The sequence below is a fragment of the Amblyomma americanum genome, chromosome 11, assembly GCF_052857255.1.
Source record: "Amblyomma americanum isolate KBUSLIRL-KWMA chromosome 11, ASM5285725v1, whole genome shotgun sequence".
NCBI lineage: Eukaryota > Metazoa > Arthropoda > Arachnida > Ixodida > Ixodidae > Amblyomma > Amblyomma americanum.
This window is the reverse complement of record NC_135507.1, coordinates 36,928,202-36,955,485: the sequence shown is the minus strand read 5'-3', so window position 1 is coordinate 36,955,485 and position 27,284 is coordinate 36,928,202. Positions and strand designations below refer to the sequence as shown.

General features: G+C 45.8%; 3 protein-coding genes across 4 annotated transcripts; 1 reads left to right on the top strand and 2 right to left on the bottom strand.

The window, feature by feature from the left end:
* Positions 1 to 1,324: 1,324 nt before the first annotated feature.
* On the bottom strand, positions 1,325 to 8,598 carry LOC144109949 (uncharacterized). Of its 2 annotated transcripts, none has more exons than XR_013309654.1 (4): positions 8,295 to 8,598; positions 6,117 to 6,221; positions 1,693 to 1,795; positions 1,325 to 1,610 (listed from the first exon to the last, which is right to left on the bottom strand). XR_013309654.1 is itself a non-coding variant. In XM_077642731.1 (4 exons), the coding sequence occupies exons 1-4, from the start codon at positions 8,557 to 8,559 to the stop codon at positions 1,413 to 1,415; spliced, it is 651 nt and encodes a 216-aa protein (XP_077498857.1). In that variant the 5' UTR covers positions 8,560 to 8,598; the 3' UTR covers positions 1,325 to 1,412. The 2 variants fall into 2 exon arrangements, 1 of the variants encoding a protein (XP_077498857.1); XM_077642731.1 differs by having other exon boundaries at positions 6,137 to 6,221.
* Positions 8,599 to 16,302: 7,704 nt separating this feature from the next.
* On the top strand, positions 16,303 to 17,441 carry LOC144110072 (uncharacterized). Its single transcript, XM_077642887.1, has one exon. It carries the CDS (start codon positions 16,573 to 16,575, stop codon positions 17,257 to 17,259), a length of 687 nt encoding a protein of 228 aa, XP_077499013.1. The 5' UTR covers positions 16,303 to 16,572; the 3' UTR covers positions 17,260 to 17,441.
* A 143-nt stretch (positions 17,442 to 17,584) lies between these two features.
* LOC144110073 (uncharacterized) lies at positions 17,585 to 19,953 on the bottom strand. The gene is made up of 2 exons (XM_077642888.1): positions 19,507 to 19,953; positions 17,585 to 17,845 (listed from the first exon to the last, which is right to left on the bottom strand). The coding sequence occupies exons 1-2, from the start codon at positions 19,739 to 19,741 to the stop codon at positions 17,724 to 17,726; spliced, it is 357 nt and encodes a 118-aa protein (XP_077499014.1). The 5' UTR covers positions 19,742 to 19,953; the 3' UTR covers positions 17,585 to 17,723.
* Between the last annotated feature and the right edge of the window lie 7,331 nt (positions 19,954 to 27,284).

Here is a 27,284-nt window from a genome sequence, read left to right as displayed (position 1 = left end):
ACTTGCAGAGAACACAAACATTTGCAATTCGTAAAGGGCAACATTTCAGAGCGAGGCAGTGTGGATCCAAAAGCGCGCTTTCCTTCGAAACGCGGGACCCGCTTAATTTTCCCTAAGTAGGCGGCTCTTCGATGCTCGTAAAAACGCGGGTGTTTCCGTCTGCCTCGAATGTCACCGCGCTGCGACTCCGCGCCCGGCCTCGAGACATCGCAATTTATTTATAGCCTCGCTCCCGGTCACTTATTGTTCGCGAACATTCGGCGCCGCTTTCTATATTCTCCGAAACTGTAACTCACGCGCGCAGTTGCTTGCTCGATATATATTACTGTTTGTTTCGTTGTTCGCGCATTTGTCGGGCGAAAAATTGAAGGCATGGCTGGGTCCATAAACAGAGGGGAAAAGTTGATGCTGTCCAAACGAAAAAAAAAAACACAACGCCTGTCTCGCTAAAGCCGTGCACTATTTAGGAAGCAACTAAAACTGGCGGCAAATAATCCCGCCGCCGCGGTTTGATCAGCTGCTACTCCTTTCCCCGTCTACGCTTGAACTTGCATGATCAAGGGCCACGGCAGTCGAAATTGGAATGAGAAAAAAAAACAGAGGGAACGTCAGTCCACTGGAGTGCACGCTTCTTGAGGATCTTCAGCCCCTCAGATGTGCGAAACTCCGGAAGCCACTCTTATTACATGCCTAACACTTCGTTAATAAATCATCGCTCAATTCGGTATGATTGCCAGGGCTCGGAATTCGAACAGGTGCTTGCACTTGGGAGCTGTTCCCGTTTTCTTATCCTGGCATAGGCTGAGCTGTGCAGTATCGTACCCTGGTAATATTGGTAAGGTTGTGATTACCGACCGGCTAGGCTCGCTCAGCGCGTCTTGGTAGCTTCTAAATGCAAATGCGGTTCGCTAAGCCTTCATCACTTATTAATACACACTTAGCTTGGAACCAATAAGGGCAAGCCAGTATCTTTTTAAAAGCTATGTAAAGAGTGTGGTTATGACTTTTAAATGGTCTTGTACAAGACCCACCATCATTCTTGCTAAGCCGAAGCGACTGGCGAGCCCACAGTTCCTAAATATTCATGTCCAGTCCGTTAGCAGTTATACGAGTTTCGCTCCCGGTTTGGCTGATAGAACTCGTAGCTCTGGCAACACTGCACCGCTTTCGTTAAAACCGAGTGAAGCGACTGAAGCATTTCTTATCTGCGAGCGGGCGTGCGCGGCTGCTGGCAGGCGTCGTCATAGGGCGACGTCGTTAAAAAGGACCATTTTCGCGAATGAACGAAGCGGGAGAGACCCGGCAGTTTAGTTTATTCCTGCGCACTTTATTTTTTGGCCACACCGGAAGCAGCACCACTCCAGAAATTCTTCTTCTTTGAAACACAAATACACAAAAAAGCAGCAGTGGCGCTAAAGACGCGCTTGTCCTTGATTTCGACCGATGAGAAGTGGCGCGTTCATTTTTGGCGCGAAACGCGATGGCGCGAATTCTGCTTCGGCTTGCTGGTTGTTTCGTTGGCTTCTTCGTTCGTTCGCTCGCTCGTCTACTGCAAAGGCATCCAGCTCCGTCTGAGGCGACGCGGCGTCGTAGTGGGCGACCTTTTGCCACTTTTGGAAAGCCAGCCACGCATGCATCGCCAGCGTCATCAGTTTTTGGAAAACGACGAGAAATAAGGAGGGGTGTCCTTACTTTCGAGTTGAGATGGCGGGTCTCCGTCGTAAGCACCGCTGCTCTGTTGCTTACTGCAGATGCAATGGGGGAAGAATTTGTGCGGCGCCGTCGACCTGGAGAGCTGTCGGCACAAATAATTTAGGCGTATTCTGGTGTGGCCCATAGGGAGAAAAAGTTAGTTTTATATATACATTTTTATCCCTGGTGTCGATTAGAAGAAATTTAAGTTCAGTTGAAAGTCATTTATTAGGTAAAGAAGGCGCATGACCATGGAAGGGGGTGAAGAGGAGTAGCCCTTACAAAAATAGTTTATAGACAGTCAATAGATTTCTTATAGCGTCTATTGCGTTCCTACAGATATTTTTTTTTTTGTCAATTCATAGTTAATAGACAGTGTATAGAAAAAAGTTTAATAAAAGTGCATGGCCATAATACTATAAGTTGTCTACAGACTCTCTCTAGGGTTTGTATTGCCTATAGACTGTTATCTAGGGTTTGTCTATACAGAGTCTATAGGCTTCATTGAAAGAGGTCTATGGACCGTCTATAGACTGTCTAAAGACATTTTTGTAAGGGCGCAGGCTGCAGGCTTCACGAACGCGCCAATCATTTCACAGTACTCTGATCAGGCCACTAAGAGAGCCATGTCTTGCGAACGCCATTTGGGCAGCAGGGTCTCATGCTTGAATGGAGAGGTAGTTCAGACGGTAGGATCGAATCTCGGTACCCACGGTGGCGAAGCAAGGTGAGTCCCACGGGAGGTGGGATGCCACCGCGCCTTGGCATCGTACAGTGAGGGCAGAAAAAAGGCTTTTCCATTTGTCCACTAACAAAGTGGAAGCTAAACTGAACTCCGTTGAACCGTCCACCCCGGTGCAGGCGACCATTGTGACGTCATGCTCCACCTATGCTAAGATAAATATCCTGTTCTTGATTGAGCGGTTCCTGGGAGGTGATGACACAAACAATTCTTATTGGTCAGCATAAAGAATGCCACCAATCATAAAACGTTGTCGCGAATAACTACAACTGTACGAATTCTGTCAATGAATGGCAGAGTTCGGCTGTGCCTTCATCAGCTCTTGTTTATAGCTAAGGTCTTTGACGAGCCAGTTTTTTTCCTTGTTTTTTGTTTTTCTTTTGTGACTTCACCACTCTGTGGTACTTCTGAGTGGTCGCTGAGCACTGCATGGTTTGTGATGCAAATTGGCAAAATTTATCTCCCGCAGGCATTTCATAAACCACAGATCTTGGCTGAGTGAATAGCTTTTGCTGGCGTTTTTAAGCCGCAGATTACAAATTTGTGTTGAGGCACGACCACTAGATAACGAGAATACGTACCAGGAATCACCATGTAGATTACCACTTCCAATATCTTCTGCGCCTTTTACTCATTTTGTTCAGTTTATGAAAGAAAATAGGACGGAACTTAAACTGAAAGTCAATGTAATGATTGATGTCTTCAAATTACGGTTCCACGCCTCATTAACGAGAACTTGTTCGCTGAATTTTAATTATTCTATCCACAATCAATCATGATTCAGTCGGGATGCATAATGGCTACGCAAGTTGTCCCCTATCTTCTCGTGACAGAGCAGGTAATCAAGCGTGAAATCGAGTGGTAAGCGACCGGAGTGGCTGGTGCTTGAAGTGGGCTTTTTGTGTGCTTTACTAAAATCAATAAAGCCGACTAGTTTTCAACGAACAAATTGGTCATGTGATAAATTACCCGGTTTTCCCTGGGAATGATGACTGATGACTTCAGTTTGCATGTCGAATAGGTATTACGTAACTCGGCGCTACTGTCAAACAGGGCACCTGCGTTTCATTCGCAATGCAGCGCAATTATTCACGAAACACTGGTTTCGCTACCTGTAATGATGACAATGCCGGAACTTAACTTTAATCTCACGTGATTTATCAAAAAATGCTGCCTCTACCATTTTTAGGCCTTAAGGAGATGGGCTAGTTTTAAATCGATTTAAAAAAAGAATTTGCAACACACATTCATAGCAACGTATAAATAGGTTGTCTGATGAAACGGCTGATGAGGCTCATCTCAAAGCAATGAAGATCAAAACAGAAAAAAAAGAGAACAAAACTATATCGCTAATGCCATGTTTACGTCATTAACTAGGTTGCCTCCAAGGGCGGTTCTGTTAATAGGGGACACGAAAAACGGAAGACTCGTTGATGAAAACGAAATAAACGAAAACTAAAGACGGAAGCGAACGGAGGTGATATGTGTTCCAGCGCCGTTGCAATGGCCTGTCACACACACACAAAGGCCTATGAAAGTAATGAATTAGGGAGGAAGGGAAAATAATTCTATTCGTTCTAAAGCGCTAAGGCTGAGCTTTCAGGTCTTTTCTGCAGCGTTAGGGCGCAAACTGACGTGGTAAGCCAATGCTTGCGCGCGATGACGTCTCATTCGTGTGGATGTTCGCTTTTCTGCCCCTTCCCCAAATCCTTGCCATCCCAGAAAACAGAGTGAAAGAAAGCGAAATTATTGCGTTCTGTTTTTACTGTCTCTGTCAGGGTTGTGAAGACGCATTAGAATAGATCGTATGCTGCTGTAGCGTAATGTCATTAGCATGAAATTTTGAGCGTTAAACGTGTTATGTATGCGAAGGCGTTGTTTTCTTCCATGCTTGTGTCGCATTGAAAAGTCGTGGAACAGTTGTGACAGGCAAACAAGGCCATTAATGGAACATCAAGCCCCGCATGAGGAATTGTGAACGGCCGTGAGTGTTGGCGGTTTACGGAGTTTCAGGAGTTGGGGTTCGGTTTGCCTAATGAAAGATTCCTAGTATACGTGGCGATGAAGTTGTGATAGGCGGCACATTGCTCGCGATGTAAATGGTTTTGGTAATGAACGTAGGAGAGAGAGCGAAGTAATTTTCTGAGGTTACATTATGTATGTGGTATTTACAGTCCATGCAAAAAAATAAGGAATAAAAAATCCAGCTCACTTCAACATTAAGTGCAGAAAAATTGGCATTTGTGTGTGACGACTCAGCATCCTTACAAAGTATGGTGTCTGACATTCTGTTGACGTTCTACGGAGAATCAGCGTACCGAATGAGGACAGGAGTATTGATTACGGTAAATTTTTAGGTATAAAATAGGCGTACTAAAACGCAAGATTCAGCTCGAAAGGATGACCTCATTATTATCGCAGGCTCAAATATGCCGCAGAATTGATGTAGTTCTTCAGTGTAATGAACAAAACTGCATTCTCATTATTCATTCAGTCCTTAATTAACCACGACACTAACACTCCATGGGCCACTTCTATTAACCACGACACTATCTCTCCATGGGCTACTTCTCTTAATACATGTTACTGCGAGGTGGTATTATTCCACGCACTGTGATTTCATTCTATCCAGCCCCCCTAACCGTCAGTTCTCTTGATCGAAACAGTAGAACATGAACGTTGAGTCTCAAGTTTGCGCACAATTCTTAAATTACTTGTTCGGTCTTGAATTTTTCGCGTGTTTCCGTTTTGATGCTGAACTTGGTTTCTCTGTACAAGGACATCAAAAGTTGTCAAAAGCGTTACTTGCGTCTCACCAGCGCTGATCTCTTCCCTGTACATTTACAAAACATGCGTTATAACGGCTTAACAAGTGCACTGTGGCAGGAATTTTCTGGGCCCTGATCCCTTTGCGTCGTGGTGCAACGGTGGGCCACCCTTACATTTTCTTGGGTGGTGCGTGACCCACCAGTGAGCCCCCGGAGAAGTCAACCTAATGCAACCGACAACAGCTGGCAAGGCAGTCTTGAATGTGCATTTTTCGCGGACTCTTTAAAAAAAATTGGCAGTGGCTGAACTTGGCTAACCCTGGAATTCAGCGAAAACCAATCACGCTTGCTAAGCGTGTGAGTCTCGTCCATGGCAGCCCCACTACACGCTCGCTACAGGCGTTCTATATATACCCACACGACCACGTGGCTATGCCGTGGTATCACATGGTCTTACGACACCCCCATCGGATGTCATCACCTATCTTCACACCACCCCATCGGATGTTCTTAATGTCAAAGGTCAATGGTCAACCCAAAGGTCACCCAATGTCAAAGATAAAAGGTCAACTCAAGGTCGGAGGTCAAAGATCGTGTCATGTAAAGATCATACGTCAATGTCAGGGATCAAGGGTCAATGGTTCGACACCATCTTGGTACCCCGTATAGTCATATACGAAGGTGGTTGGGCTGAAGGTCGTTCAAGGCCATTCTCCGGCCTACCCGAAGACTGCTTTACCTAGCTTAGTGAAGCTTTTCGCTTCAAAATCTGAGCTTTCCACGACTTCATGGCACCAATCAGTATTCGTGCCGCAAAGCGGGACTACACAACTTGACCCACCGGTGACCCGCGACGCAGAGGGTGTGTTAGTTTACTGCGTACACTACGCTATGCACTTGCAAATGCAATACACCTCACGGTAGGTACACGCACTCCCTCGTGCTTATTCTGCAGAATTGGTCTTTTGGGCATACAACGGCTTCTTCGGTCCGGAAAGCGGCGCATTTTTCGCCAGGTTCTGTAAAGGGAGGAAAACATGGTGGTCAGAGGTATAGTGATGTTTATAGAGTAACTGTACACGTTGTTTAATGATAAAATAGCAAGGGCTTGGGAAAAATAGTATTTCATGTTATATTCAAAAAGCTCTAGCTTTCAAACGGGAAGAGGACTAGATGGAGGAACACAAAAGCATTTCGTCTAGGGTGTATATCTTTTCTTACCACCTAGTCCTATCCCTGTTTGAAATCTAGAGTTTTTCAAACATTTCAGGGTTTTTAACGGTATTATAATGTTAGTATAAGTTGATTTTTTTGTCGCAGTGGAGAGTATTATTTAGTTGTGGCACTATTTTTAGTAACTAGGAAGACATTTACCTGATTATAACCATGAAAAACGTAAGACAGTCTCTGTTTCTGAAGATGTGAGTAGTGCCACTACGTGTGACCTCTACCGGGAAAAAATTGTTTCTTAAAGAGAATTTTAAAAAACTTATGCGGACGATGACGAAAGTTTTTACACCTTTTTCCTCACATATCAAACACAAGCTCACAACGAAGCTTCACGCGGGCGCTCCAGTCGCCACACTACTGTCGTTTTGAAAGCCACACATAACGCATCATTTTCCTGTAGTAAATTACATGTTAGGAGTGCCGGTTCTGTGATTTGGTAACCTTCAGAACCACTGTCTTAAAGAACAGGTAGCTGTCGCATAAGCTGGGAATTGAGAGGAAATTTCGGCAGGTGCTCCACAGAGGGCGCGACATGTTTAAAAAGCTCGTGAGCAGATTCAGCGGCCCTTAGGTGGAGAGGCTTTCTTTGAAGTCTTCGTCAGAGAAAAAACACGTGTAGCGTTTCGCAACGCTTTCAGCTGAAGGGCTAACTCTTACAAAGGCTCCTGGGGACAAAGACAGCCAAGCCATTAAGCGTTTTAAACTACCAATGACTGTGTCGAGAACAATATCGGCCGCAGAGTAGGTGCACCGGTACTTCGAAGGTCTTAACGCTTTGCTCAAGAATGTGTGGCGTGGTAGCGTGCTTGCTGGAGGTGCAGCCTGCTTAAAAGACGTGCCGTTGCCAAAGATTAATGAGGACATCGCACGCTGCCGCGTTAAATGCGTTAAAACAAAGGAACCGAGGCTACAAAATGCGCATCGAAAATGAAAAAAGGAGATGTGTCCTTGCACGGCGTCTTCTTTGCACTGTAGGCTCAACTAGGCATTTTATTCATAATTTCTATTCGCCCACGCTGCTATTGTACTGCTTTATCGATTGAAGGTCAGCAGAGCTCTGTGGCGTGATATTCTCGCTCGCTACTCTACCCGCCACAGTCCCGTACATTGTCTTAGCCGTTTGATCGCTCAGTCCTGCTTTAACATTCTTCTGATGTCATTGCATAAACCTTACAAATTAAGCCTCTCAGCGTAATAGCGGTGTAATACACAAGGTATTCACTGTCTTAATTTCTCCTCCTCTCATGCATACATCTCTGCACGGCGGCTTAACGTACCATCAATAATGTGGGTGGATTTATCGAAACAGCTCTTGGAAAGTAACACATGCATGGTGCATAATATCTGTCTGCTTGTGCGTACGTCTTTCCGTCCGTCCATTCGTCCGCCCGTTCCTCTGTCCGTCCGTCTGTCGGTCCGCCTATTCCTCTGTTCGCCTGTCCGTCCACCTGTTCTGCCTTGCCCTGCCTTGCCCTGCCCTGCCTTGCCCTGCCTTGCCCTGCCCTGCCCTGCCCTGACCTGCCCTGCCCGGCCCGGCCCTGCCCTGCCCTGCCCTACCCTGCCTTGCCCTGCCTTGCCCTGCCTTGCCCTGCCTTGCCCTGCCTGCCATCCTGTGTCGGGCCCTGCCCTGCCCTGCCTACCTGCGTACCTACCTACATACACGCATACCTATCAACACACATATTTCATTTGAGGCGGCTGTTTTCTTCTTAGCTCCTACGTGAGCGCTGCAAAGACGTCATCACTCTCACGTTATTGCTTGCTGGTAATTGCTACTTTTGCATGCGCTTTCCTCTACGCAGTGCTGTTGTCATCGGATGATCCTACTGCTCCTGAAAAGCTTGAATCGAATATGTACGCACTTCGAACGCGGCAGAACCGACAGCACAGGTTCCACTCGTCCAACGGCCGCAGCATCCTCTCCCCTTCAATGCAAGGAACTGCGAAGCACTGCAGGCATGGTGTCCACCGTCCGGTCTCCAGAAGCTTGATGTTGGTGTAGACGTTGTACGGGCCGTACTCGTCCGGAGTCTTCGCCGCTTGGACAGAGTCGCGCCACCCACTGGGACCAGCACGGAAGACGCCAGCAAATAGCAGCGCGCAGATGACCGTCGAACACTGATTCATCGTCGCTGCGTCATTTCCCAACCTGTATGCCACACATTGATCTTAATGAGAAAACTAAAATATATGCAAGGCGGAGTTAAGTGCACAAAGAAAAGTAACACAGACGAGTCCTAGTCTGTACGGAAGGTATAGGATTATCCACAGGTGTCGGGAGTAAAAAAAAGTATTTGAGCTTAACTCTGCTTACTCGCGTCATTACTCACCCTTAATTGGTCACATTTTCCTCGATTTTTGCGAGTTGAGTAAAGGTTGAACCTTGTTTCCTCGATATGGTCTTTGTCGACTTCAACCTTCCAAGTATTAATGGTCCTCTCACGTTTTCAGTCTCCGCATCAAGCTATGCATAATAAATGTTCTATACTTTTTCAGGCAGAAAGGGAAAAACCGTAACTTGTTGTTAGTATGCAAGGGCCAGTAAAAATATTTGATGAATACGAGAGGTCTACGAACACGTGATGTGATTTCAAGCCCCTAATACGAAGATCCTTGAAGCTTTTCGGCGTTTCTAGAAGAGTTTTAAAAGACGGCTTGCTCTGCAGCACAGTCCGAAAATTATTGGCGTCTTTGAATCATAACGTCCAGCTGTGGAAAAGCACCACAGCGCAATTTGCCGCATTTACACCGAGCATCCTGAAAAGGTTCGCTTTCATTTTAATTTTTTTTTATGGACGTTGGCATGTATTATCAGTGCCTAGATAATTGCATCCTCTATTGCTCTTGGTCACGCCTCACTTGCTTGGTGCGCAGTTGTTCTCTTTTGCTTGCCATGCTCATAACTCTCCGCTTGCATTTACTTAGAACTTCAGACAAGTGGCTTCCTCCTGCTGTTTGAAAACATCTTAAGTAATTTTAATGGGCAGCTGGAAAGTATGTGCAAACGAAAACGTCGCGGCTTCTTCCATACAAGGGGCAGCCTTAGATGCACTTCGTTGGAAACGATGGTAAAAGCTACTCCTTACGGATGCGCTAGCTGTCCACAATGGTAATCTGTCTTGAGCACGATTTGGGCGGAAAAATTTTCGAATAATAAAATAAGGAATATTGAAAAGAATGAAATGGCAGTCTTTTACTGTTTCGGCTGTATATGGCAGAATCGATTAAATTACACGGTTTTCACTGTCGTCCGCGAACTAGTGATATATCATTAGCCCATCGGTCATCCCGTACCCCTATTCATAATTAATAAATGCTCCGACTATCATCGTCATTACGTTAACACTCGGACTGCCGCTGAAATGCACCTTCGAGCAAGAGTAAACGCCCGAATAGTTATTTTTGTTTAATCTATGTTGCCGGATTGATTGAAGAGCTAGTCTTAACTTAAAAAGCAAAGATCTCAATGAGAGTTTAAGATAATATGCGCAGAACGAGCGAAGAGTGTAGTTTGATTTTTATTTGTGGTGAGTTATGGTTACCTAGGCATGGCTGGATCGACAAGCTGTTTATAGCGACTTCCATCGCACACCACTTGTCATACCGCACTGTACAGAGCTATGGTGCTTGGGCAAAGTTTCACGCCTGAACAATGTCGCACTACACAACATTTTTCCAGCTTTAGGGGGCTTAATTTTAATTTGCTTAATCCAGCTCGATTGAGTACTAGCCGTAGTGCAGAAATTCAGAAGACTATATAGGTACATCTTCATGGGTACCAGTGTGGCGCGAACTCAAACCGAATGAATAAAAACCGATAGTATGTCTCAGCAACTCAAAGGTGATGATTACCAATTGATGATTATCGCACTGCTTCTTGTGAAAGAAAGTAAATCTTCTATTTCTTTTCTTTAATTTTGTTTTCACGCCGCATTGACAATGCGCCACCAATGGCTTAAAAAGATGGGTTCCTAAAGGAGAAAACGTTTTACCAAACGCTTTCTTCGCTAAAACATCAGTACAAGTATTATTCCTACTTCGTAATTTTGGGCATGGCTAGAGCAGAAGAAGTAGAAGAATATTCACAAGCGGTTGGTATCGTTCCGCTTATGTGAGGCTATGGACCTTAACCAAAAGGAGAAAACAGGCACACCTGTCGCCGAGGCCACTTCGAATAGTTCTCAGAAGAGTAAGCGCCGCTCCAAAAAAGAGCGTAAGGCGGCTAGGAAGTCCACCAAGACAAGGACTTCCCCCAGAAATTCCGATAACCCTCACAGTCTTTCAGACCAGAAGCCATCGCGGAAAAAGCGAAAGAAGACCGCCTCCGTGAATCTCAGCGACGTCTCCCAAAGGTCTCCCAGCCACCTCAACAACACCAGACAGGAGTCAAGTGCCCCAAAAGAATCTGCAGACACGGACAAAGGAATACCTGTAAGTGTCAAATCGTCATCGTGCCTGCCAATTCAGCTAGACGACACTGCCTGTCAAACAGAGTTAAACCAAGAACTGCTGTTACCGGCGAAGTCTTCGACTCCCTGTAGCACGGTGTTAACCAGCGGTGCGGTCTCAACTGCTCTGAGTGGTCCGACGTCCTACTGCCGGAGTTCCGTTTCCTTTGATGATTCTGTACATGTTCCTAGTCTGAGTTGCGTCAGCACCGACGCGTTTAATCCAGACGATCATCATTCACAGTCACGCGGAAAAGTGCATGCCGATGATGAAACGGAAGAGCCTTTGACCACTGCTGCCTTCAGGCCAACTAGGCAAGCTGCCCCTCCTGGAGTCGTCGACAGCGGCCATGGGCAGATCTTCTGGCTCCATGAAACGGTGCCTAATGCTGTGGGCAAGGCGGATGACCTCTCGGCCAATCTACCTCCGGACAGCAAAGACACAAAGCCGACGAGTTTATTCAAAACAGGTGCTGCGACTTCCATGTCCTCTCGACGCATGTCCTACAAGGGATCGTTTCGAGCGATGCGCACTGGTCGAGACGCCGAATTTCTCTTAATCGCGGTGGCCATCGACGTCCTCTTCGTTCTTCTTCTCATCGTAGTCGGGCTGGATTTCGCACTTGTAAGTCGTGACAAGCAGACTGATATCAAGGACAAAGCTTACGACTTCTGCTGCACGAAAGAAGCCGCGGAACTCGTCGACGTCATCGACACGACGGCAAACCCCTGCGATGACCTCCACGCGTACGTATGCCGCAAAATCGCCCCCGTGGACTCTGTCGAAATGGAACGCTTGACTGACTACGAGCGCAGTATCTTCAATGGGACGAAATTCTCGGCAGGTTCAGCGGGACACCTACTTGTTAATTACTATGAATCCTGTAGTGATGCCATGAAGTCTGGAAACATAACGCAACTAGCCTCATATATGGCCACTTCACTACTAGACACCGGAGTGGTCAAAGCAAATATGACAAGCCGCTCTATTGCGAGCTCATTATTTTCGACTGCCCTTATAGATGGAGGCTTTTTCATCATTAGCGTTAGAATCAGTCAGCAATCGTCACCGGTGTCTATACACGTTGAACTTAAGAGGCCCGAATACCTGAATAGATGCAATTACTGCGCAGATATTATGCATACTATCAACAAGAGGATGAACTCCAGCATCACAATAGACAAGCTGCAAAATTTTGCACGCGATGCTGTAATCGATAAAGATTGCTCGGTGACAACCGGGGATGGCCTCCTGCTAGGCGCACTTTTTCACGGCGTTTCCTCCGACGATATTCGTAAGATACTGAACACTAGCCTGATTGTAAATACCTCACGCATACGCGTGACTGTAAGATGTTTTGACGAAATCAAACGGCTCGTCTCAAAGCTGGCTCCCTTATCGAACCAGCCTTTATCGAGCGCCTTCCTTCTTGCCGATGCTTCAGCAAGACTAGCGAAGCGGTTTGAAGTGATTGCAACTAACGAAAGCGCTAAGATCAACTTTTGCAAGGACGAAGTGAAGAGCCTGCGCAACCTGTGGAACGCTTATCTCGTGGATTGCGTCACCAACGTTGACAAAGACGTCCTCATCGCTAACCTGTTTGAGTCCGTCAAGACGGCTGTCCTCAAGAGCTTCATGGCGAAGAGGATTTTCAACGACAACGATCAGGAGCGACACAACGCCTACGACATAGTGCAAGAAATGCATGTAGTCCTGCCCCGTGACGCACTGCCCAGCGGACTATCTATCCCAGCGACTGCGCCCACATTTCCCGATATGTACTACGCTGCTCATCGTTACGAGTTGCTGGCGGACAGGTTCAGGGTGGTACACGACTTACCCGAAGCCGTTACCAACTTGAAGACGTCTCCTGAGAGGCGAGGTCTACGGCTGTTCGTTCTGCCGGGCTACTACTTGAGTTTGCAGCGTGTTTCGAAATGGTTCCTGCTCATTCACTTGCCGAAGCTGGGTGCCACACTGGGGGCGTTAGTCTGGCATTCCGTGATCTTCGAGAAGCAGTGGTCCGCGAACACGAGTGCAACGATACGCAGCTTCGCAGAGTGCTTCAGCAGCCGCTACTTGAACAAGCCTCGCCTGGAGAAACCGGACGAGATGATCGCGGCGGCTGCGCTAGGGCTGGATTCCATGAAGCGGGCCTCCAGAGGGGAGAATATGGCATATGACGTGGTTGAGGCGACAGAGGGGTTGAACTTGTCTCATGCTCAGTTCTTCTACGTGAACTGGGCCTTCAATAAGTGCAAGCAAGACACACCAGCTGGCAGTGAAGCCTCCGTGAACCTTCCAGCCACCTACGTGGGGGATTACCGCAAGGTGTTTTCGTGCCCGGTGGGTTCGTACATGTCGTACGGTAACTGGTGCCCGTTGTGAGAACTCTTGCTTCGCTCCAGTACAACAATATGGGAACGTGTGTACCAGCGGTACGATCTAAATTATATTTGTGAAAAATAGGGAAAACACTAAACAAGAAGTGAATCTGGGAATGGTCTAAATATCAAAACTACTACTCGCGTTTCAAAGCCGCGTTTCGAATAAAAATAACAGCACAAAAATTTTGCCCAGTTTTGGAACTATCTTTGAAGCCTATCTTGATGGAACTATCTTGATGCAGCTTAAATTTTTTGTCTAGTTTCGAACACTTGAGTACTTTCGAGCATCGTTAAGAACGAGCTGCAGGATAGATGCCAACGTTATCTTTGACTCACATGAACCACTAGCATGTTAACTAAAAAACGCTACTTTCTAGCTTGACCTGCAGAACTACCTCTGGCAGTGTCTGGCAGCATATCGTCAAAGTTTGTTGCAGTAAGCAGTAATTGTCACTTTTCGCGAAAGAAAGCACGTCAGAGGTAAACATCCAAGCTTTTAGGTTTCTTTCGTTCTTGTGGGCTGTCTCAGCTCGGTGCCTTACCAGTGCTTATCCCACTTTATACTGTTTACTTGTTGACGTCCAGCGCTCCTTAGTGACGCAGAACAGGTATTTTTAATGCCAAAGCATTAATAGTCTCATTACGAGAAAAGCCGGCGGAAATTTTGGTTATACTCGCAGATGGTGCAGAAAGGCCCAGCGATGGCAAGAAAAATTTGGTCACGTCTTCAAGCGGCCTTATGACGCACATAGCCAGTAGAGCACCGCCACAGTAGGCAGTCTTATAGATGTCGTTTCTCTATACATATTAGCCTCTGGCCGGCCTCCATGTGGCGCCAGTTTTCCCGACGTTCCTACAAAAATTGTGACCCAACCGTTTGTCCAGCAGCGTTCAGGGGGTGTGTGATTTCTCGTTGTATATGGCTTACAAGTGCTAGTGAAGTTGGAGGATAGCTTGCGACAAGGATTCGAACCGACGAAATATGCGCTTTCATTTTTATGCCTTCCCATACATCCGTATCAAAACTGTGGTGCAACCATTCATCGTACGGAGTTCCTGGTGGTGTCATACGCGCGCGTGGGTGTGTGGGCGTCCCAAACAATCGAACGTTTACGTCTTGTATATACCACATGCAAACTCAGCCAATCTCATGCCGTGCAGAGAGGGCATCCGAATGTTATTGGCCTGGTGCGCAACTTATATGCCAGCACACACACTCGTAGAAAAGAACTTTAATGCATGTACAAACACCACACGTAAATAATGCGCCCAGAGACTGTAATGCTTTCGCATTCTCACACGTAAGCAGTCTTCTCCCTGCCAAACTTTCCTTGTGCTTGGAACCGCCGCTCATCCCAGCCACTCATCATGTCTTATTGGATAATTTATTTTCCTAACTTATCGCGGCTTGTTTCAAGCTGAGTAGTCGTTCTCAGTACTCAGTCATTATATTCGATATAATATTTCCCATTACAGGCTGCTTCCATTTTATTAACTGCACCACGTATTCATCTTCCGTATGCTTAGGTGCATAAAAAGCAGATGTTATATCTTAGATTAAGGTAATCGCCCCGTATTCTGAGCTGGACCGTGTTCACACCGCATGGAAGTCTGACCAAGGCGGCAGTTACAGCGCTATTAATGCTAATAGATGTCGCGTATGAAAGCAGCCAACAACAAAAGTACTTCCCACTTGGCAATTAAGCAGTGCGTGCTTGAGTCGGAACCGCATATTTTTCTTCTGCTTGCCACACAATTACATCTGGTATTTCCACATGAAGCACATCCGAAAAGTTGAGCAACTTCCCTGACGAAGCTCCGAGAGATATCCGCGTTGCTTTCCAGCCGTCGTCGTTAGAATCAGAACAGCAGCTTGGTCTTGTTCGTTTTTTATTCGGATATTAACGGCGCAGAACGGTACACGAGAAGAGAAGCACACACAGCGAGCGCTGACTTTCAAGAACGTTTAATTGCAAAGGGCACACCTTCTGAATGAATATGTTAGGCAGACGGGCAGGTGCACAAACGAGAAACAGAAGGTGCACAAAATTAACGTTGATCAAGCCTGCAGGCATTAGGTATTCCTGTAAGGGACTGCCCTTCCAAAAGATGTGCTGCGGAATTCAAAACATGTAAAGTGTTGAATAAACACAGTGAACAGATGGTCCGCGAGATTATAGAGGCCGCCAAGTTACCAAACAAAGAGAACATTGCGTAAGCAAGCCGTCCATATTGTTAACAAAAACAGGAACTTCAGCTTTCGGGTGTGCAGTAATCTTGCTCTGAGTGTGCGGGACGACGTGTGTACCATTCTGAAAAATGACGTCTCTCTGACACGTGTGCTGTCCGTGCGAATATAAGAAGCTGTGTCCTTTGGAATTAAACACTGTTCAATGTAAGGGCTCGTTATGTGTGCTCCTCTCCTCGTGTCCCGACTACGTTCTGCGCTGTTAACAGCAGGAGGGTCATTATAGCCCCATGGTTATGACTCCAAAGCATGAGTCAGGCCTCCTGTGAGTTGCTGTATTATGTTCTACTCAATTAAGTTTTTTTTCGATATATCATCTTCGACTAAAATTAAATGGAAGTGTGAACGAAATATGAAGCACCGCATGCCTACTCTTCGCGGAGAGCCCACGGTCATCATTATCATAATTATCGTTTTTGCGCTTTCCTCGTTCTTGTCCAACATTTCTCTTCTTTAGTCACGCAATGAACAGGAATGATATAGCATGCAGTAAACAGATGCCATTGATACCCAACACCACTGATGTTTTTTTTTCGTTCTCTATCTCAGCATGCATCCTGGATATCAAATGGCAGGTGCTGATATAGAGCTACCTACAATCACCCAATGCAGTTCACTCGGTGCTCTTGCCGATGGAATCGCAGTTGGTTTTAAAAGCATGATACCTGGTTTATGCTGGCAGGCAGCTGGGTCCTCCTCAAATTATTTTCATTTCGAGGTCAACAAAAGCTCCGTACCGCTGACGGAAGAAGTTAAAGCGGTGCTTCTCCGCGTGCCTATTTTTTTTTGGAATGGCGCAAGCCAGCCGGTATTAAGGGCTGTCTTTACTCCTGGGTCGCCCAAGACAGCCGCGTTACCGTCGCCTCGGGACCAGCACCCGGACGCGGAGCGGAGAGTCTTGGCCCAGCGTCGCCCACCTGGGGTGGTCTTCCGACAGCAGCGGGGCTTCTGCCTCGGACAACCTCGAGAGAGACACTGGGCCCCGGCAAGTAGGCTGCAGAGACTAGACGCTATCATCGATACCAAGACAGCTCTTCAAGGCCGAGAGAGATCATCATGAGCAACACGCGGGTCAAGCGCAAGGGCGAGAAGACGGTCGTCTACATGGGCGGGCAGCAGCTTCACGGCTCCGGGTCCAACATCGTCGTCTCGTGCGGTCCGGGCACGTCGCAGTCTCGCGGCACCGTCTACCGACTGCCCAACGCGGACTCGATGCAGGTCGAGGCCGGGATGCCGCCCTGCCTCCAGGGCTGCCGCACCACGGTGTCCCTCGAGAACATGCCATCTTCCGAACCACAAATCGTCCGTGTGGTGCCGCGGGGCACCACGATCCTCCTCGAGGAGGTCAAGCCTCCGCCCAAGGCCAAGTCGAGATCCGCTCGGTCCAGGTCTGGCATGAGCCGCAAGGGTTCGCCGACTGTCCAGGTGGTCCAGGAGTGCATGAGCGGTCCGGCCTACATGCCGCCCATGCCTCAGCCGGCTCCGCCACCTCCGCCACCACCCGAGCCCGGACCGGCTGAGCACTGCATCGAGTGCCTCGCCGAGCTGATTCAGCGCCGTCGCACCTCGCGCAGATTGGACCGCCAGGAACGCCAGGAGCGAGAGCCAGTAGCCCAAACCGAGATGAGGCTGACGGCGCGGGTCATGAACGAGGAAGAAATGATGCCCGCGAACGGGGGCTGCTCCCGATGCCCGACCTGCGGCAGTGCCTTCCCCGGGTCGGCTCGTGACCGTGACTGGTGACGTGCTCTGAGCATCATCCCCACCGGACATTAGAAACGTTTCGAAAAATCGGCGTCAGCTTCTTTCTATGGAAGCATAAAATTCAATGGCTGCTACACTCCTGATGGTGAACAGTAGCGGAACGCGAGCGCGCGTCTAACCGTGATGTCAAAATAAACGTCTTTAAGCAACGCTGAAAAACATGTGCACATGTACTTTGCCCCTACGGTGCTAAATAATAAAAGCGCTTGACAAAGAATAAAATAGGTTCCCCACAGGTTTCAGGTTGCGATGAGAGATTTACTATGAGTTATTGTAGAATGCGTGCTGCTCGTGAATATTAAAAGTGCCCTCATTCACGTCCAATACTACTGCTCTTGTACTTGCTGTGTATAAGCATTTCACCAGTTAATATTTGAAGGAGTGGTTTGTAGAGAGTACGACGCAAGTGCCTCTATAGCGGTTTTGTATTGCCTTTATAACTTTTATGGCATGTCCGGCACAGGACATTCTTCGACGCAAATCTTCCGCTTGACGCTACAGATGTACCCCTTCTTGCAGACGACCGCTGGTTCGTCCCGCTTGAGTCGGCACCTAGAGCCAGGTCCTGTATAGTAACACCACCAATGAAATTAAATTTTAAGCAAGTTTTTGGGGCGATTGTACTGACTACTTTGCAAATCGACGTTTCTGAAAATTTCCCTCTCTTAAAAGTCGCATGTTCTATATGAATCAACAGCAGCACGAACGTAATGGGTAGGAGGAGGGAGAAAAACATTTATTAAGAGCATAAATACTAGGTGGGTTGAGTACAGGAGAACGCATTGGTCGCCATCATAATCCAGCCCCTCTGAACCAACGATTCCTTGTCGATGGGACTATTGCTATGAAGGGTCGCTTCCCAGCTCTCATATGTCGGATCGGGATTGCTGTTCAAGTCTGAGTTTTCTTGATATTCCAAGAAAAAGGAGCGCTGGTGATCAAGCGTGCCATTGAAAAAATTGAAAATTGGTTTTTAAGGAAAGGAAGCGGCGCAGTATTGCAGCAACGTTTATTGCAGCTCCACCTTGCTATTCAGTCGCCTGATATTGTGAAAAGAGGAAGAAGCATTTAGGCCTTTATTGCCTTCATACAATATCAGGCGACTGCGTAGCGAGGCGGAGCTACAATAAACGTTTTTCCAAGAACTGGAGTCCAGAAAACGTTTGTCCCCAGCAGCACATTTATTTCCTCCCATCAAAACTATGACGCAGTTGTTAGGTTACCCACAAATAAAGTTTTGCGATTACGCGACATTTGTGATCTTTTAAAAGAACAAAAACAAAACTGCTATTCCGGATTAACCGGAACTCCTCCATAAAGACATTTTATTCTAGAATTCGTAGAAAAATTCTGGAGCGCTGTCTTCCGTAGAAGCGCCATTATAGGGCTGCGAACACGTTACACCAAGCTTTCCGTCGAACAGTCATTGTGATTGCATCAATTACGATGCGACATAGCGATATAGTTACGATATCGTTAGTGATATGTTTGTGATATAGTTACGGGCAATACCTGCTTTGTACATTATTGACATTTCTCAGTTCTGTAAGAGAGCTGTAGACAGCTTTCACTCAACAAAACCTGAATCGCGCAGCTGGTGGCGTTCGTCGTGTACAGTTCTGGTAAACTCCGCAAGACTCATTGGGTGTTCATTGCGGTTATCAAACGATATATGCAGTGACCACATATCATATTAAATTAATATATTGTAGTGTTCTGTACTGGAAAATGTTATGCTCATATGTACCGGTCTGCACTACGCGCGCTCTATTATACGTCGCACGCTACGCAATGATATATACTACTATACTGTGCTATACTTCTCACTACTGCACTTTACTACTATAATATGCTATACTCATCATCATCATCAGCCAGGCTACACCCACTGCAGGGCAAAGGCCTCTCCCATGTCTCTCCATTTAACCCTGTCCCAAGCAGCACAAGTAATTGGCCCAACATTGAAACTGTTTTGGCAAAGCTGGCCCTACAAAGGACCAGGATGGGACCATCGTGTTGCAATATTAGGCCGATGACCTGTGCTGCTTGGGGTCCTATACTCTACTATACTATATCATACTATACTATACTATACTATACTATACACTACTATACTATACTATGCTACACTACACTACACTGTACTTCATTCATGGTATGGTATGGTATGGTATAGTATGGTATGGTACTATGCTATGCTATGCCTTCAGACATTACTATACTCACTTGCCAAATGGGAGCACCTCTTACAGCAAAATTTTTTTGATCCGCCGAGAGGTGTCATCTTCTTCTCTCGCTCGTCAACGCAAGGCATGCCGAAACACTGCAGGCAGGGAAAGCGCGTGGCTTCTCCTTCTGTGCCGACGTCGTAGAAGACAGTGTAGTTGGCGCGATCCTCTTCACAGCTCGCCTTCACACAAATTGCGGTCAGCAGTACTATCAGGAGTTTCGCCACGTGCATTTCGTCTCGCTGGGGTCGCAGAAAAGCTGCTGTTCTCGACGAAAGAGTGCAACCTAGAAGGGAACGCGAAATGCCTGCGGATCAAATTTTCCTGACCTTTGCATGGTACTGGAGGCAACCCAGCTTGCGGCAAGGTCTGAATGAAAGCCGACCAGCTGCGTTCTTTGCTGCCCGGGCACGCGTTTAGGTGTCCTGCATTTCCATTGCCGCGTTTGAACGGCGCTCAAGGAGTTAAAAGAGAGGGCGAACAGCTCTAACAGGTTTTATAGCTTCTATTGAATTGTATAGAAAGCTTTTTCAATAGAGAGTGCTTTTCAAACCAGCGTTTTCTGGCAATGAAAGCTTGGACGGTAATTTGGGAAGTCAGGCCAGCGACTCGAAAAAAATTTCGCTGTCGGATGATGAAACACGCTGGCAACGCGCGTTGCTTGATAGGTGGAAACTTCTTGCAAGCCGGGTAACGTTTTCCTTAGGAAATGACGACGGGCTCGATGTTACTAGGTGTTTACCAAGTCACTGCCTTGAAGGAAAAAGCTATGAAGGATTCGTAAAATTTGAGGAATATTTTCTCTTGCGTAACGAAGAAAGCATGAGCATGGTGCATAGTCATATGTACACAATGTAACCGACACCGATGATTTATTTCGGTGAGTTTTTTTTCCCGGTCCTACTATCTGCATCACATGTTTGCAGACACCTCTAGAAAATTAGACTAATGAGTCTAATGCATGCGTGAAACTGCTAAAGTTATGTGAGAAAGGGCTTTTTATTATTTCATCAAAAGTTAGTCATGAGCAATATTCCTGTACAAATTAGTCGCACCGTTGTCTTTTACAGTATCAACCATTCATATTGTTCAGCGCTCACTAAATATTTCGACTTCCGGGAACTGCTCGGAAGTAGTAGTCGGGCAAACATCTTCCTAGAATCAACCTAACACGGATTTGTTATGAAATATTTGCGCAAGCTTCATCTGCACGCCCTAATCGTATTGAGTGAGCCATGTTTGAGGTGCCAATTGTCAGGTATTATAATATTGTAGCTTTGTTGATTTACTGATCCCGCTAATCACGCTGTTATAAGTAGTCTGTATATGCAAAATATAAAGCTTCTAAATCACTGTTTTAGTTTTCAGTTTAGGTTTTGTTGCCATTTTGACAATATTCTCCTGTACACGAAATATATGTCGGTGCAATAGGTATGGCATGGCATGGCATAGCATGGTATGATATGATATGGTATAGTATGGTATGGTTTTGTATTGTATGATATGGTATGGCATGGTATGCTATGGTATAGTTTGGTGTGGTGTGGTATGGTATGGTATGGTATGGTACGGTATAATACGTGTAGTATTGAATCTCTGAGGTGCTCATGGCCTGCTAGGAACACCACAGTACAGAGCTCTGAATTGTTTTTTTACTTTCTGGTATTCATTAACGTTCTTTGGCATTAAGCGGCCATAGAGCTTGTGCGGACGTTGAAGAGAACGCTCACTCAGTTTTCATGTATTGGCATACGTTAACGTGTCTGTGTTGTGGCAAGAATATCGGCTCCAAGGAGTGGGTACCTGAAAGCACTGAGGTGGAAATGAAACGTAGTTAAATTGTTTATTCATAACGCGGCAATGTACAGCATTGCAGCAATCGTCAACAGTGGTGTGGCGTTCCTGCGAAAGCTAGAAACCACCAGAACAATAGTTTACATCGCAGTGGTGGACACTTCGAGGAAGTTAGCCCTGCCGTATCCCACGTTGTAAGCGCTTAGACAACACGACAAAGTCATTTTTGGGGGAAAAGACTAGCATAAGATCATTGCTCCCGCTTTAGGAATACACATGAAATAGACAAACAGCGAAACACTCGCACAAAAACACACGAACCATGTGACAACATATGCGCTATTTTTTCTTTCTTTTTCCTGTGAGCTGTAGTAATGGGACACTGAAATATGGTATGTACATTGATGTGTCTGGATACCTCATAAGCTCGAGAGAAACCTGTATGGAAACCGGCTGGTGAACATGATGACGGGCATTAGTAAACACCTAGTGCTTTATTTTACATCTGTTGAGAAACCTCGATACACATATGTTCAGAACACGTGCTTGCAAATCAAGCCAAAATCAGTGCAAGTTACGGCTTCAAAACAACTGATTAATAACAAAAAATGTTGAATTTCCCAAAGAGTTCCCAAAAAGTATGCCGCTGAGAAATACACGACGTCAGTTACTGCTTTGTTTCGTTTGCCTTATCAGATGAGATAAAAGTACTTCGGTAATTTGTCCGTGAATGGCCGGCCTTTTAGCTGTTACGAACATCTTGCGTGACTAAAAAACGCTTGCTGCGCTTTGAGTGATAAGCAGCACAAAGCTATCGAATAATATTAACTGAAGATACTCACTAGAGACTTCAGAACATTCCCCTTGTAGATATTTGGTACAGGTTTCGGTTAGGTGTTTCTTATTCTTCAGATGTGTCGTGAAATAACCAAATTTTGTCTATGCTGTTGTTTATGTGCCCAAATAAATAGCACCACAAAAGAAAATACCTGCCCAGTCATGCGGAATTTTTTTCCAGCTTGCGTGGCATTAGAAAACAACTTTCTGCCACATTTAGGAGCCACTACTCACCCTCAGTCGGTTATAGTTGTATCACGTCTTTTTTTGTTTGTTTTTCATTTCAGTACAAACTCTACTTTCAGTTCTAAGAGAAGCGGCAGTCAAATAAATAGAAAGACACAAATCAATATCCATTATGTGGTAAGATTAAAAACGATGCGCTCGTCAACAATATTGACCCTTATGTCCGGGACATTACAGAAAAAAAATTCTGGGAAAGCTATAGCCGTTCATAAAAAGGTAACAATTATAGTCGCAGTACGGATGTTACAAGCAACGACAATTAAATCCTTTCCAGGGTCCCTTGATAGCTTTGACTGGTCACGAAACTGCGTAAAATTCGGTTCTGGAACACAACCAGCCTCAGTGATATGCCCGCAATCTTCGATGGTAGTGCACTGAGCTTGAGTTTGGCGCCCAAAGAAAGTACTGTTAGGGAAGCTATAAAGTAAGTATTACTTGGATAATGTTAAGCGCAGGGCGGATTACAGTTAAGCAACGTGGGCAGTTCAGTTATCATCCAAACAAAAAACGCCCGGTTCACCTTCCTGAGACGCGGTAACGGAGAACGTTTGAGAGAATGAAACCAGCCGAAACGACGCAGACACAGAAACACACCGCAAAACGCTGGAATATAAACTGACTTTATTTTGACTGCATATCATATCCATACTGCTCAGCTATAAAAACCAGACTTGCGCACACCTGACGATTGTCATGCAAAATGAAAAAACAAAACAAAACAAAAGAAATTTGCTCGCATACTAAGTTTTATAGTTACCAGTGGGAGTTCGAAAAAGCTTAAAATCTAAATACCTTGTCGAGCAGGCTCACTAGCGCGAGACTAACGCGTACTACCCCGATGGAATGAAACTCGAACAATCTGGCACCAACACGCTCCGCTGTTTCAATTTCTTTTCACCGCGCTCTTACTTCGGTAATAGCAAAAAGACCCTAGACTCGTCCGTGATACATTCTTGGACGACTTTAACGTCGTTTTCATACCGCCCACTTAAAAGCGCGATGAAAACAAATTCCAACAGCGGGGCGTGTCGGCGCCGCGTTCTTCGCGTTTCTTTCCGTCGAGGTGGTAAATCTGAGCACCCATAGGTAGCTATCGTGCGTGCGATTTGATGGGAGTCTTCTTCGTTGTTGTGTTTTTCGCTTTTTTCTTGCGAATTGTAACGTGTGCGCATGTCTGGTTTCCATAGATGGAGGGTATATACGCAAACAGCACTAAAACAAAGTCAGTTCGTAGTCCGGCGTTTTCTTGTGTGTCTTTACTGTGTCTGCGTCCTTTCCGCTGGTTTTATTCCTCCAAATATGTACCAACTCACCCAGCTCACCACCCTAATGGAAAATGGAAAATTTGTTCACTATATTGCACAGCGGAGTTGCCGTCGCCTCAGGCATGGTAGGATGCTTGACGCCCTAAGATACCTTTTGTAAGCTGCTTTTAGGGCCTATGTCGCCACCTGGTGAGAATGGTCAAAGTCATATCGTTAACTTTGTTCAGGAGCTGTCCAAAAGGCAGATGTTAGTGCCGCCACGGTTCGAAGAGAAGGAAAAAAAAGCAAGCGCATACACATGCATTTCAGAAAGCGGCATAGCGCTTTTAAGCTTTTATCGTAACGCTCGTGACAGTAAAACCTACGCGCATAAAAGTAGAAATTTAAATGACGAAGAACGCTCATTTCATTTTGTGCGTTCGAAGATTCTTAATATATTCCCCATTGACATTTTTGCTGCAGACAGCACAAAGCAGAAATTCAAAGCAAAAAATTCATATCAATCATGTTTAAGAGCTTAATTATTTTACCCATAGTCCTTGAAAAAAAAACTATCATGACGACTACGCCGGGTCTCAGGTGGTTACAAGTATAGTGCTTTTTTCGGGTTGCCGCGCCTGTTTCTTCAGGGCAAGAAAAATTGCGTATATGCGATTTTAATGTCTATTTAATGGGGCTAATATCTCTCTTAATCAAACGCTTTGCTCTTCGACTGTTCTACAGGCGACGTATCAAACTTCTTCATAGCATTATGTCAAAGTGTCGTGACCAGTGTGAAAGTGTCAAGGGAACCTCATCCTACTGAAGACTGCGACTTCGGAAAAGCTTTTGTCCAAAACCGGTGTCAGTGAAAGTAAGTTGAAAGCTTCGAAGTTAAACTACACGTCCTACTTCATAAGCTAATGGGAGATTTATCGATGCACATAAGTTTTAAGAAGTTGTTTAAAATGAAAAATAAAGCTCAAATTTTTTTATTATCCCGGTAAGGCCAGAAAAGAAAAGCGAGAAATTAACGAACGTCTTAATCCTATAGAATGCTTGAAGCGGCTTGTACTCTGGGTGCTCGATATTGAGTCTAAGGCTTAGTGCCCGCCTCGTGGTTCGAGAGATTCCTCGCAAGTTTAAGAACGACTGGCTAATACCGACTACGGGTTACCGACAATCGAGGAGGAGCTACAGCGCTTTAAATGAGAAAATGATGAAAGCGTGGAATGAATGGACACTTCAGGAGAGCGTCCTTGGGAAGTGTCAGGAATTGATTCCTTAAGTGGGTGGCCGTGTTTCGAAATCGCGCACTTAAATAGAACGCCTGAGAGACGTCAGTTAACGCCTGGAAGTTTCCCAATTTCGAAACACCTTGACGTTCAGTCAGAATACGTTTTATGCATGAAAGCGTTGTTCATTAACCCTGTTGGTGCGGGGGGGGGGGGGGGGGGGGAAGAGAGGGAGGTTTCAAGTGGAACAAAACACCAAGAGACTAAAGATATGAAGCAAAGCCGCAGCATACATTTCAGCGCTAAGATCCACAAAGGTAGACTGATTCGAAAGCTCATTCCCTGATCTGCTGCAGCATGACGCACAAAAGACACGGACCGAATTCGCCTAGAACTTCACAAGTTCTCTAATTTTATTACCTTCTGCTACCCGGCCATGAGCAACTAGAATATCACGTTAACAATTCCGATGAGCTATTGGTTTCGTAGTCATAACCGGCTAATTAGAGCCCATGTTGCCGCAATAAAGTTTTTCAATGGTGCACAGCAGCCATTCAAGAATCATCTTTAGCTATTACTGGAAAACTGAGGGCAACTCCACCTACTATTTGCTCTCGGTAAAAATCAAATCTAGTGTGCTTTTAGCTGTGGTAAAATTTGCATAGGCATCGAGAGACACATTTACTGCTGAGCAAATTTGATTGAAAAATGAAATGTTTTTTCCTGCATACATTTAATTCCACCTCTGCGTGACAAGACTGAAAAAGACACCGTGATTAGTGTTTAGGAACGAACGTCATCGTAGCCTGTACTCAGAGATACGCGAGAAAGAAACAGGTTTTAACGTAATCCTAATTCCCTTTCGAAAACGGCTCGATGTGGCCATATCTGTGTTTCAATTTCACATTTTTAAAGCTATTAAAAGCTCCCTTTTCAGTGAAAATATCATCTTTGTCATTATAATGCGGTAATTTATCGAAGCAGGCCCAACTGTGACTTGTCCTCAATGTCCTTTTACATTCAATTTCTCCTATGGAACAGGTCATCATTAACTGTGACGTCATTTCCAATTATGAATTTAATTCTTTCGACCGGCTTTTACTTAACAGATGAAGATGACAAGCGCTAAGGGGTCAAATGGACTGGAAATTGATCAGTTACATATTTATGTCCCCGCTCGTCATTGTATGATTTGTTGCTGCCATGGCAAGCAAGATAGAAAGAGAGGGCTGTTGGGGGGAGGGGTGGGGGGAGGGGGGGGGGAGGTCTTTACACAGAGGCTCGCTGCAGACCATGCTGGTGTGCTCGTTCAAGTTGAATCAAAGAATATTTCGGCGCGGCTCCTTTGAGCTCCTTCGCTTGCTTTCTGGCATGAACGCTCTCTTCAGGAGCCAACCACGGTAAAGTGATAACATGCTAATGCATGCCGAACGTCAATCAATATCGACGAGTCTACGGCTCGGAAAACAAAAAAGAAGTCATCTTAAAACTGAAGAATTATTTCGAAAATAATTAGTTACCTAAAATTATGTATTCGCTACCTTTACTTTCGCGTGCGTCCTGCTTCGCTGTATTGTTTTAGAAAGGGAAAAGCTACAGCAGTTTTACTATCGAGCTTTCTGGTTGTGATGCTACCTTATGTCCCCTTTTTTCACAGGGAGATGCAGCGTGTTATCCGCGTTCAGCGTTGTCTTGGGCGTTCGCCGTCTCAACGCCCCTCCAAAGCCCGCATTCTGCTTGCCTTGCCAAGACATAGAGTTAAGCACAGGCGTTGTTTATGCAAGGCATAGCATGGAGTATTGAACACGGGCTATCGGCTTTATAACCTCCTAATGAAGCGTGCAAACACGATACAGAATTCTTTGGGTGTGCGTATTTTGCACAGAAACCAGTGTAGCGAAACCACAGGAAAGGTCTGTGAAGTGCACGTACTTCACCAGCGGACATAAAGTCCTAATACTGTAATGGACGCATATTGGCGTGTCCAAAATAACTTTTGGTTCCAGGTGCGCAACTCAGTGAACCTGGAACACGGATGCTGCGTTGTGTGTGAAAGCGAAGCGCTTGAAGTTACGCTCGAGACTCATTTCTGTATTTTTTCATAAGGTGCGGCAAACATGCTACTAGTCAAAGGTGGAAACTTGGTCATATTAGTAACGGTGATCCTTTGCATGAAGGGTAGCGTGAAGCCTTTGGTGCGTATATCTGTTCATTGTCCTTCGTCGCGGTTTCGCGCTACCCCTCGTGCAATGTATGCTACTAGGACAAGAAAGAACATATCCCATTAATTTCTTCATTTATAGTAACTTTTCTCACGAATCGAAGAAGTACAAGCAAACACTGCTTTCCAGAGATGCCCGGACAGCTTCTGGTGTCCAGTTAATGCTGTAGCAATGTCAGATATGAAATGCGCACAGAAA